Source organism: Plecotus auritus (genome assembly GCF_963455305.1).
Source record: "Plecotus auritus genome assembly, chromosome: 5".
Classification (NCBI taxonomy): Eukaryota; Metazoa; Chordata; class Mammalia; order Chiroptera; family Vespertilionidae; genus Plecotus; species Plecotus auritus.
In genome coordinates this window covers 178695277-178708437 of record NC_137776.1, presented here as the reverse complement: position 1 = coordinate 178708437, position 13161 = coordinate 178695277, and the positions used below count along the sequence as shown (strand labels likewise).

At 42.5% G+C, this 13161-nt stretch overlaps 1 protein-coding gene across 7 annotated transcripts in view; it reads left to right on the top strand.

Moving 5' to 3' along the window:
* Window positions 1–13161, top strand: part of MAPKAP1 (MAPK associated protein 1) — a 197901-nt gene that overhangs the window by 26818 nt on the left and 157922 nt on the right. For all 7 annotated transcript variants that reach the window (XM_080669694.1, XM_080669697.1, XM_080669695.1 and 4 more), the window contains one exon: window positions 1201–1349. In XM_080669694.1, the coding sequence (XP_080525820.1) occupies window positions 1201–1349 (149 nt within the window). The remainder of the gene's footprint in view (window positions 1–1200; window positions 1350–13161) is intronic.

The window sequence follows — 13161 nt, the reverse complement described above, 5'->3', positions numbered from 1 at the left end:
TCGCGAGTTCGATTCCAGTCAAGGGCACGTGCCTCAGTTGCAGGAAAGGACTCTTTGGGAAGGTGATGGCTGAGCAGAGAAGGATTGAACCACGCAGATATTGGGAGATGAGTATTCTAAGACAAGCGAACAGCAAATGAAAAGTTTCTGTGACAGAAATGTGCCTGATGTATACAAGGAATAGGAAGGAAAGGATGCTTATTGGTTGGAGTAGAGTAAGTAAGGGGAAGAGTGGAATCAGAGGAGTAAGTAGTAGGAAACTTGATCCTGGAAGATCTTGTAAGAAATGTAATTTTTACTCTCAGTGAAGTGATTTGATCGAGTAGTGATGTGATATGTTACCTACTTTTTTATTTTTAGCTTAAATTTCCTTTAATACAACTTTTTATTATAGAAAATTTAAAACATATACAAAAATAGAGAGAATGGCATAATGAACCCCCCATACTATTATTATAATACTCTCTCCTTTTCCTCATCAGCTTTGTCTTCCAGATTTTTGTGCTAGGTGACATTGGAGAGTGTGAGAGGATTAAGATGTGCACCTTGACTTTGAGGGACTATAATTCCAAAATCACAGAATATTAGGGTCAGGAGAGATCTTCAAAATTTTCTAGTTGGACAAGCCCAGAAAGGTTTAGTGCAATGGTCGGCAAACCGCGGCTCGCGAGCCACATGCGGCTCTTTGGCCCCTTGAGTGTGGCTCTTCCACAAAATACGATGTGCAGGTGCGCACGTACAGTGCGATTGAAACTCCATGGCCTATGCGCAGAAGTCGGTTTTCGGCTCTCAAAAGAAGTTTCAATCGTTGTACTGTTGATATTTGGCTCTGTTGACTAATGAGTTTGCCGACCACTGGTCTGGTGCATTGTCCAGATTACACACCTGGTAGTGGCAAAGCCAGGCGAAAGCTTAGGTCCTCCAGCTGTGAATGCTTTTCTTACAGGATGGCTGCTTTGTTGGTTTGTCTGACTCAGCCCAACCCCAACCCGGTCCTTAAACCCTAGTTGAGTTAACAGTCCTGACCTGTGTGTTTCTTATTGAAGTGTATATGAAGCTTTTTTTTTCACACATTAGACCTGAATATGTCCCGGGACCCTCCTTCCTTAAGGTTCCAAAGAAGACTTTTTAGGGAAGGTGGACTGGCTGTCTTTCTATGTGTAATCACAAAGATGTTTCTATCTTCCTCTTGTATCACAGCCCAAGAGTTAAAGTCACTGTTTGAAAAAAAGTCCCTCAAAGAGAAACCTCCAAGTTCTGGAAAGCAGTCAATATTATCTGTACGCCTAGAGCAGTGCCCTCTGCAGCTGAATAACCCCTTTAATGAGTATTCCAAATTTGATGGCAAGGTAAGTAAAAATAAAACTTCGTGTCTTTAATTCCGTGATTTTCTTTCTTTTTAAAAAATATATATTTTTATTTCAGAGAGGAAGGAAGAGGGAGAGGGAGATAGAAACATCAATGATGTGAGAGAATCATAGATTGGCTGCTTCCTGCACGCCCCCCCACTGGGGATCGAGCCCGCAACCTGGGCATGCGTCCTTGACCAGAATCGAACCCTGGGACCCTTAAGGCCAGGGCAAGTCTGTGATTTTCAACCAGTGTGTTGCAAGAATTTTTGAAACATGCAATACCTGACTACTTAGTCAGGGGCACTGGCCTCTTTTCCCTTAGGTTGTCAAAAAGACAACAGACAACACAACAATAGCCATCTGGTGTGAATGCCCTATCTTGAACCATAAATTTATAGGTTATATAATAGAGTTGCATCTTGTTTGGTCACTGCATAATAAGGTTGGTCTGATTGGTTAATTCTTGGTACCAGAAATTGTTATATACAAGTATAGACACCTGATTATAAATGTTTTTATTGATTTCAGAGAGAGGAAGAGAAAGGGAGAGAGAGATAGAAATATCAATGATGGGAGAGAATCATCACTCGGCTGCCTCCTGCATGCTCCACACTGAGGATCAAGCCCGCAACCCGGGCATGTTCCCTGACCAGATATCAAACTGGGACCTCCCGGTTCATGTGTTGACACTCAACCACTGAGCTACACTGGCTGGGCATAGGCACCTAGTTTTTAAAAAGTCACTTTGGAGCAAAAAAGGTAGGCAATTACCATTATTATATATATTTTTGTAAGTCAATCAAAATTATATCTATTTTTTTGAAGATTGGCAAAAAATATATTTTTAGTGTGCTACAGAATTTTAATAATTACTTTATGTGTGCCATGAGATGGGAAAGGTTGAAAATCACTGCTCTAAGTAAAAACCTCAATGAAGTGGAATTATTGGTATTATTATATTATTATTAGATTTGGGTTTAAAAAATGACTCAGATAATTATAGAATGTCACTCATATTTTTTGAGAATGTAAAAAGGTCTGAACTGGGTTGACTGTAGTAATATGTTTAGAAGGATTAAAACAAAACCAGTCCTGAGATATGTATCTGTGTTTTGTTGTTTTCTTTTCTTTCTTTTTTTTTTTTTTATCTCCTAAGTGTACTTGAGGGTTTGGGTTAGTTGGGTTGTGATTAATCAAGGTCTAATTGTGTTGGGAAAGCCTTGAAAGTGGTTCTGGGAGGTAGCATTGTCTTGTCTGATTCTGTATTATAACTACAGGAATTATTAAACTTAGAGCTTCATTTCAGAATTCCAGGCCATTGCTTTGCTTGTCAGTATTTCATTGTAGGGAATCTTTTTTGACACTTGCTGTGCAGGAGACTTTTCTTTTAATAATTCACAATTGTAACATTAGTTTATTATTTTCCTTTTAGCAAAATGGCCACTATTTTAGGTGGAGTACAGTTCCATGTGCACCCCCAACCCCCTGCTCCATTCCCTGCCATTCTGTGTTTCTGTGCTGAGCTGGGCCTCTTTCAGAAGACAGTAGCAGTTGATTTTTATATTTATTGCCATTACGTTTGCTGTCTGGCCGTGGCATAGGGGTGCTGAGTGATAGCTTGTTGCCTGGAGGGGTTGTGTACAATTTGTCTTATTTCAACACCATTACAATTAATAAACATACAGCTCTTTGCTTATGTTTATATTTTTCATATTCAAGTTCTGGTTATGTGCTGCTGCTGTCAGTTGTCATCTTTGAGCAAGATGTTTTCTCTTCAAAACACTTTTACTTGGCCGAAACCGGTTTGGCTCAGTGGATAGAGCGTCAGCCTGTGGACTGAAGGGTCCCAGGTTCGATTCCAGTCAAGGGCATGTACTTTGGTTGCGGGCACATCCCCAGTAGGGAGTGTGCAGGAGGCGGCTGATCGATGTTTCTCTCTCATCGATGTTTCTAACTCTATCCCTCTCCCTTCCTCTCTGTAAAAAATCAATAAAGTATATTAAAAAAACCCACAAAAAACACTTTTATCTGCCCGGCCAGCATGGTTCAGTAGTTGAGCATCGACCTCTGAACCAGGAGGTCACGGTTTGATTCCCAGTCAGGGCACATACCCGGATTGTAGGCTCGATCCCCAGTGTGGAGCATGCAGGAGGCAGCCAATCAATGAATCTCTCTCATCGTTGATGTTTCTCTCTCTCTCTCTCCCTCTCCCTCTCCCTTCATCTTTGAAATCAATAAAAATATATATTCAAAAAAACCAAAAACCCAAAACACTTTCACTTCATACAATGCAGCATGTTTTCAGAGGCTTAAGTGAACATATATGGCCATCAGCATATGAGGTTATTGATGTTGGTGGGGAAGGAGAACAAGAACTGGAAACAAAATGCATAGGTAACATAAAGATAATAATATGCTCATAAAAGTAATTTTAGTAAATTAGAGATTGTATTGACTAATGTAAAGCTTCTCTTTAAGCCTGCCCTCCTGCCTTCTCTTTTTTCTTCTTTTTTTTTTAAATTAAAAAAAATTTTTTTTATTATTTTTTTATGCTTTTTTAAAAATCTAATAAATCTTTATTGTCCAGATTATTACAGGTGTTCCTCTTTTTTTCCCCCCCATAGCTCCCCTCCACCCGGTTCCAACCCCACCCTCTGCCCTTATCTCCCCACAACTGTCATCCATAGGTGTACGACCTTTGTCCAGTCTCTTCCCACACCCCCCACACCCCTTTCCCCCTGAGAATTGTCAGTCCACTCCCTTTCTATGCCCCTGATTCTATTATATTCACCAGTTTATTCTGTTGATCAGATTTTTTATTGACTTGATTTTTAGATTTACTTGTTGATAGATATGTATTTGTTGTTCATAATTTTTATCTTTACCTTTTTCTTCTTCTTCCTCTTCTTAAAGAGTACCTTTCAGCATTTCATATGATACTGGTTTGGCGGTGATGAACTCCTTTAGCTTTTTCTTATCTGTGAAGCTCTTTATCTGCCCTTCAATTCTGAAGGAAAGCTTTGCTGGGTAGAGTAATCTTGGTTGTAGGTTCTTGCTATTCATCACTTTGAATATTTCTTGCCACTCCCTTCTGGCCTGCATAGTTTCTGTTGAGAAATCCGCTGACAGTCATATGGGTGCTCCCTTGTAGGTAACTAACTGTTTTTCTCTTGCTGCTTTTAATATTCTCTCTTTGTCTTTTGCTCTTGGCATTTTAATTATGATGTGTCTTGGTGTGGTCCTCTTTGGATTCCTTTTGTTTGGGGTTCTGTGCGCTTCCTGGACTTGTAAGTCTATTTCTTTCACCAGGTGGGGGAAGTTTTCTGTCATTATTTCTTCAAATAGGTTTTCAGTATCTTGCTCTCTCTCTTCTTCTAGCACCCCCATAATTCGGATGTTGGTACGCTTGAAGTTGTCCCAGAGGCTCCTTACACTATCTTCATATTTTTGGATTCTTTTTGCTTTTTGTTTTTCCGGTTGAGTGTTTTTTGCTTCTTTGTATTTAATATCTTTGACTTGATTCTTGCATTCCTCTAGTCTGCTGTTAGGTCTCTGTATAATATTTTTTATTTCAGTCAGTGTATGTTTAATTTCCAGTTGGTCCTTTTTCATATCCTCGAGGGTCTCGCTAAATTTATCAGCCTTTTCTAGAAAATTCTTGAAAAACCTTATAACCGTGGTTTTGAACTCTATATCCAGTTGTTTGCTTTCCTCCATTTCTTTCATTTGTGATCTGTTTCTTTGTCTCCGCATTTTGGCTGCTTCTGTGAGTTGATAGAGTTTCTTTGTGTGCTAGGTGTCCTATAGGGCCCAGTGGCTTAGCCTTCCCAGTTACCTGAGGTGGACACTCTTGGTGCACCCCTTTGTGGGCTGTGTGCACAGTCTTGTTGTAGTTATGTTTTGATTGTTGTTGGTATTGCTGGGAGGAATTGACCTCCAGGCCAGTTGGCTGTGAGGATCAGCTGTGTCTACGCCGGGAGAACTTCTGTGCTGGAGACAGCCTTATGAGACAAGACTTGCAAATTGCAAAAGCCTCTGTGCTCAGCTTGAATGGGGCGGAGTCTCAGGGCTGAGCATACAGCCTTGGCCTCCTGTCAGCCTTGCCCTATGAGGCCCCTGGATCTCAGTGTCCCTCGGTAATCGCTGTAAGCACCTCTGAGAGAAAGCCGCCCTCGAGTTTCACCTGCTGCCAGACAGTCCACTTTCTCCCCCAGTGAGTCTGGATTCCCAGATTCTCACCCGGAACTGGAGTTAAGTGCAGTCGGGAGCTTCCCTCTTCCTCCCGCTAGAGAAAGCCAGCGGCCCCCTCAACAGTCAGTCCTCTCTGCGTGCACTTGCACATGCGCCTCCAGACCTCTGCCTTTCGCGGCTCCCCTGAGTTTCCATGCGCTCCTCTCTTTTCCCGACAGTCCAGACTCCCCCCATATGAGTCTGGGACCCCAGAGTCTCACTCGGAACTGGGGTTCAGTGCAGTCGGAACTGGGGTTCACTGCAATTGGGAGCTTCCGTCTCTCTCCCGCTAGAGAAAGCTAGCCAGGCACTCAGCCGCCCGTCCTCTCCGCGCGCGTGTCTCTGTACCTCAGCCTTTTGCAGCTCCTCTGAGTCTCCATGTGACCCTTTCTTTCCTTCTAGTTGTAGAAGTTCCACTCAGCCAGCTTTCCTATGGTTCTGGATGATGTCCGCTCTGTCTTTTAGCTGTAGTTTTGAAATTGTTGCGCGAGGCAGCAGTTTAGGTGTTCACCTATGCCACCATCTTGGTTTCTCCCTCCTTTTTCTTCTTGTGGAAGGCAACAAAGAGAAGGAAGGGTAGCCCCAGGGGACAAGAATGTCAGCCTCTGGAAAATGGCATGTTGAGCTGTAGAGGATTTTTTTTTTAAATACTAAGTAGATTCATTTGGATATGTGAGAAGTTACCAGGTTAGGTTACATGGTTGGAATTTATTTTCTTCCATTGCCTGAAACCACCTCGTTGTTTGAGAATGTAATTGCTGGAATAATTAATATGTGGTAATGCTTTGATGCCAACAAAATAGCACAGCTCTTTTAAAATATATTCTAGAATAATCATCATCGTCATACTATTAGATTCTTTTATATAAATATTTAGGTTTGAATTTGTCAGAAGGTTGTGATCTCTGCTTGGTATTTATCTAACTTCCAAAGTAACAAGGAGAAATTTTTTAAAAATGTAAAGAAGCCATTTCATCAGTCACAAAGGAATTATTTTTGCTAGATGTGTATTTACACTTAAGACTCTGGATGCTTTTGTCATATCAAGTCTCTTTGTAATCAAAGAATGTGGGGCAGTCACCATTACACATTGATTAAGAAAGATTTATATAAGTCTATCTTGTGATGAGATGCTATTTTATTATTACCCTACATATTACAATTGCTAAAATATAATTAAACCCTTGTTCTCATCTATTTTTAATATTGATGCATTTGGCAGATATGTAATGAAAGTGGCTAATATTTGAAGGATATTGTACTGTACATATTAAATTAGTCTTTATCTTTGTGAAATGCATCAATATGATATTCAATGACATCTCAATGATTAATAGAGAATTATACTTGAGTCAAGCCTTTTTGTAACCTAGAAATTAAAATGACTATTCAAATAACACCTCAAAATGATCAAATTAGCATTTTGTGATTGCATAATAATGGGATTGTAGTAGTTATAACAGCACCATGGCTGCCTCTGGAGTTAAGATCATGTCAACCCCTTGATAATAAAGCCTTTTCTGTGAGAGTCAACTTTAATAATTTCCAGATTGATTCTTCCCATAAATCATTTGATGTTCAGCACTAAATTTTTGTTGCTGTTGTAACTTAAAATTATTTTATTCTTATTCAGCTCATATTTAAGAGGTGAAATGAGTGTCCTTTTAAAATGATTCACCATCTTGTCATTGAACACCATGCTTTTTACTTCAAATGTAAGGTTTTCCCATGTATTTTTCAAAGGTTTGTTAATGCCACTAAAATATGTAGGTTTTTTCCCCTATATTTATTCACAATACTTTTCTTGGGAATAATGCTTGCCTTATTTACATAATTAACTGAGTTGCTTAGGTCTCTTGGGCAAATGGTACATAATTGGGGAGAGAAGGGGACAGGGAAGAGTTTGGGGTCTAATTAAATATGCTAAAAAACTACTTAATTATGTATTTCCTCAAGAGACTAACTGCTGTGAAATCCTCCTTAAGATTAAGCTAGCATTAGGTTTGAAAAAAGGATTTTGCTTTTGATATGGCTTTACTATTACATTGTGGTTAAGCTAGCACATCTTGTTCTGATGGTTTGTGCAAACTGGATTGTTGGTGTTATTGATTCTAAGGGTAAGCATCTCTCAGCTGTTGTGCTCAATTAAAGCGAATACTTTCAAATAGTTTTTCGTTTCTGTAGCTGGTTAATTTCATTTTTTAAATTGTGGTTGAGTAATTTCTTGAAGGCATACAGTTGAGAGGAAAAGGCTGTATTTAGTCATGTGCTTTGCTGTAATTTTGGCAATGTTTTTATCAGGATTATTATTATGTTTATATTATTTCTTTGGCAAATTGGTGGTATTACCTTTAGATTCATAGATTATGAATAAGTCTATTTACTGATCATTTGAAAAAAGTCCAAGATAGATTGCAGTTCGTTTTAGGGCTTAGTAGGATAAGGCAAAACGAGGTTCAACCATCTGTCTGAATTCTTCAGGTTTGTTGAAAACAGGACCTCTGAATAGCTTCATTAACGAAACAGAAACTCTCTTCTAGAGGTTGAGACAATCAGAAAACTTCTTGTGCCGGTCCTGACTTCACTGTATGTGGGAAATGTTGTTGGATATGACAAGGAGTTGCTTTGAGGTGCTAAGGGAGTGGTCGCTATGGATAGGCAGTAAACACTCAGCACTGATTTAAGTGCCCCTAACTATGTGGATTTCTGCCCTGTTCCTCCACGTGTTTCAAATGAAGTCATATTTTAAGCATCAAACTCTTTTTAAAAATATATATATTTTATTGATTTTTTACAGAGAGGAAGGAAGAGGGATAGAGAGTTAGAAACATCAATCAGCTGCCTCCTGCACACTCCCCACTGGGTATGTGCCCGCAACTAAGGTACATGCTGTTGACCCTTGAGTCCGCAGGCCGACGCTCTATCCACTGAGCCAAACCAGCTAGGGCGGTGGTCGGCAAACTCATTAGTCAACAGAGCCAAATATCAACAGTACAACGATTGAAATTTCTTTTGAGAGCCAAATTTTTTTAAACTTTTTCTACCGCCACTTCTTCAAAATAGACTTGCCCAGGCCGTGGTATTTTGTGGAAGAGCCACACTCAAGGGGCCAAAGAGCCGCATGTGGCTTGCGAGCCGCAGTTTGCCGACCACTGGGCTATGGCAAGCATCAAACTCTTTCCTTTCCATGCCTTATCACTTGAGAAGCTTTTGCTAGTTAGTCTTCACTATTTTAGTTAAACTGAGTTTGCAAATATTATGAACTAGAGGCCCAGTGCACAGATTCGTGCATCAATGGGGTCCCTCGGCCTGGCCTGCACCCTCTCGCAATCCGGGACCCCTTGTGGGATGTCGGATAGCCAGTTTCGGCCTGATCCCCGCAGGCCCAATCCAGACAGGAGGGAGCCCGATCCCCACAGGCCCAATCCAGACAGGAGGGAGCCTGATCCCCACAGGCCTGATCCAGACAGGAGGGAGCCTGATCCCCACAGGCCCGATCCAGACAGGAGGGAGCCTGATCCCCACAGGCCCGATCCAGACAGGAGGGAGCCCGATCCCCACAGGCCCAATCTAGACAGGAGAGAGCCCGATCCCCACAGGCCCGATCCAGACAGGAGGGAGCCCGATCCCCACAGGCCTGATCCAGACAGGAGGGAGCCCGATCCCCACAGGCCTGATCCAGACAGGAGGGAGCCCGATCCCCACAGGCCCGATCCAGACAGGAGGGAGCCCGATCCCCACAGGCCCAATCTAGACAGGAGGGAGCCCGATCCCCACAGGCCCGATCCAGACAGGAGGGAGCCTGATCCCCGAAGGCCCAATCCAGACAGGAGGGAGCCCGATCCCCACAGACCGATCCAGACAGGAGGGAGCCCGATCCCCACAGGCCCAATCCAGACAGGAGGGAGCCCGATCCCCACAGGCCCGATCCAGACAGGAGGGAGCCCGATCCCCACAGGCCCGATCCAGACAGGAGGGAGCCCGATCCCCACAGGCCTGATCCAGACAGGAGGGAGCCCGATCCCCACAGGCCTGATCCAGACAGGAGGGAGCCCGATCCCCACAGGCCCGATCCAGACAGGAGGGAGCCCGATCCCCACAGGCCCAATCTAGACAGGAGGGAGCCCGATCCCCACAGGCCCGATCCAGACAGGAGGGAGCCTGATCCCCGAAGGCCCAATCCAGACAGGAGGGAGCCCGATCCCCACAGACCGATCCAGACAGGAGGGAGCCCGATCCCCACAGGCCCAATCCAGACAGGAGGGAGCCCGATCCCCACAGGCCCGATCCAGACAGGAGGGAGCCTGATCCCCGAAGGCCTGATCCAGACAGGAGGGAGCCCGATCCCCACAGGCCCGATCCAGACAGGAGGGAGCCCGATCCCCACAGGCCTGATCCAGACAGGAGGGAGCCCGATCCCCACAGGCCTGATCCAGACAGGAGGGAGCCCGATCCCCACAGGCCCGATCCAGACAGGAGGGAGCCGGATCCCCACAGGCCCGATCCAGACAGGAGGGAGCCTGATCCCCACAGGCCCGATCCAGACAGGAGGGAGCCCGATCCCCACAGGCCTGATCCAGACAGGAGGGAGCCCGATCCTGTGCATTGAACGTCTGTCCCCTGGTGGTCAGTGTGTGTCATAGTGACCGCTTGACCCATCATTCGGTTGCTTAGGCTTTATTATATAGATAGATATAAATAGATCATTAGAAGTTCAACTGTCCATTTCCTGTCAATACAGTTACTACCAAATAAGTAGTACCGATTACCAGTTGTGTCATCTTGGTTCGGTTTTCTTCCCCTCTCCAAACTTCAGTTTCTTTACCTATGAAAAATAGAGTTCCTTCCTCACAAGCTGTTGAGATCATCAAATTGGATAATCCTATAGGATAATCCCTAGCTAGCACACTGAGAAGCAGTATAATTTAACTTATAAGCAGACCTATTTTGTGGTAAGAGTTGAGTTTGAATGCTGACTCCTCCACTTAGGGTGTTATCTCAGGCTATGTACTTCACTTCTGGAAGCTCCAGTCCTCATATGTGGAATGAGATGATGACAGTGTATCTTCCTCATGAAGATTAATTGAGATAAGACCTGTTTAGCAAGACATGTAGCCACAGGAAGCACTCAACAAATATCCCACTTCTGCCTCTTTCTCCGTAAAGGTTGGGGCCAATGATGCTGTCTCTCCTGTTAGATTGTTGACAGGATGGAGTCAGAGAAAATGAGCTCTTAAAACCAGGAGTTCAGAGTAGCATCATGAAACAAGATGTGTAGCAGACTGGAGGAAGGTGGTTTATCTGTTGGAAGCCCAGGGAGTCTAGTGGGGTTTGACCTTTAACTTTAAATGGAAGATAAAGACAAATAATTACTTCCTTTGTGTTTTTGTTTGTTTGTTTGTTTTGGCAATGGCTATGTTTTTAAACATCAAGTAAGAAGGTAGTTCCATATTAGTAATTGCTTGGCAGTTTACTAAAATGTTAAATATCTTTTTATTTGACTTAGTTAAATTCTGTTCTACATGTAGGGAGAATGTTTGCCTTGGCAAGTACTTAAAAAGGCAGAACCACTTCTGGTTCATATAGACAACTGTGACATGGATGATGTTAACTTGTTAGAAAGTAACCATTTCTCTGTTAGAAACTGTTTTAACAGGGAAGCTGCAGAGAGCATGGGGGAAGGGATAATTCATGAGTGCTAATTGCTTGGCTGTTAATTTTCATAAGTGTTGATAGAAGCAGTTCCTTAAATTAAACTTTGTTTAAAATGTATCAGGGGAAATATTCCACAATGTCGAGCCTGAAGTGAAAATTAATATGAATGCTGTGGCAATTAACACATACTGGTTAATAGCTTTTAGCAGCATTTTGGGATGATAGTCCTTAAATACATTTTTGCATGCTGCTCTTGTTTCAGCATTGTTCTATGTCTGGATAATTATGAACAAATGTTTTCTACAATTATTGGCATTAAGTAGTTCTCTTCAAAGAAAGTCACTTAAAACTTTGCAGGAAAACATGAAGCCACTGAGAAACATTGCAAACACAGAAAAGGTCAGCAAATTGAAATCGTGTTAAAAAAATTGCCTTTTGAGGAAAAATCTGAACTTGGAATATTTGCTGTTATCATGGAAATGGGTCCCTCTGATATGTTAAGCTACTTTAGCTTCATGATTTCTCACTAAAAAGTATAACCTGGGCTTTTGGTGCTGGTTATGTTTCTAGACTGCAGTTTTTGCTTATTGCTGCCTGAGTGGAGGTGTGGCCTTGAGCCTAGGGCTTTCTGGACTTAGAGCTTCTTCTTTCCTCTGCACCCTGCAAGTTGGCCAGTGCCCACCCTCCCCCAGTGGCTGAGAAGTTGGCTGCATAATAATCTCATTTCCCCACCCCCTTCCTTTTCATAAGAGTGTTCCTTGGTGCCCATTAAGAGACAAATCGTGTGTGTGTGTGTGTGTGTGTGTGTGTGTGTGTGTGTGTGTGTGTGTGTGAGAGAGAGAGAGAGAGAGAGAGAGAGAGAGAGAGAGAGAGAGAGAGAGAGAATATCAGAACCCAGAACCCTTCGGTGCACTGGGTGACATTCAACCAACTGAGCCACTCTAGCCTGGCAAGAGAATTTTAAATGAGGCAGATGTCAGATGTCATTTATGAAAATATATTGATTGTAATTCTTGGAGGTTAGAGGACCAAGAGGTAAAACATGGGCATATTTTTCTTATAATGAGATTACTTTGTAGTACCACCCTCTTCCTTGCTAATTAATTACCTGATTAGTGTTTAAATCTGGTTGAAATGAATTTAAAGCACTGAGGTCCTAGGGAGAACCTAGGACACAATCCTTATAGGTATGGTGGGGACTGGAGATGGTGGGATTAAGAGTTGATCTCCTACATATATGTTGGCACCTTCCTCTTTTAATCGATCATAACAAAACTGTGATGTAGGGAGTATTACCTCCATTTTATGGATATGCAAGTGAGGCTCACAAAGAGAAAGTGACTTGCTCAAGAATTTACAGCTATTGTTATGGAGAAAACAAAACACTTAATAATTGAAATTTTCAGATTTTAAAACAAAAGAATTTTCTCTTTACCAGTGAACTTGAGCTCTGACAGACTGACTGGTTTAGATCGTATCAATCATAGCTTTTGGGTGTGTTTGCTTCTTGTAAGCCTCAATTTTCTTACATGTGAAAAAGAAATAAAAGATTGGGCCTGTGCTGGGGAGGGGCGGGGGGGGGGGGGAGGGTGCTTTACACATAGAATATATTGTTTGTACCACAAATGATTTTTTTCTTTCCACTGACCTTCCTGGTGTACAGAGTGGATTCATTGGTCTGTCCACCCACCCATCCACTTATCCATCCATCCACCCATCCAACAAATTATTTATTAAGCCCACAGTGTACTGGTTCATTTCAAACGTTTATTACTTACTGGCTCTATATTAAGCATTAATAAATAAAACAGGACTAACTGCCCTGAAGGAATTTGGAGATAAGAGTGGCCAAATAGCCAACAAGTGGAGGAACTATACTTGACCATCAGGGTTGTGCCCTGTGCGGGGAACTATGACCAATCAG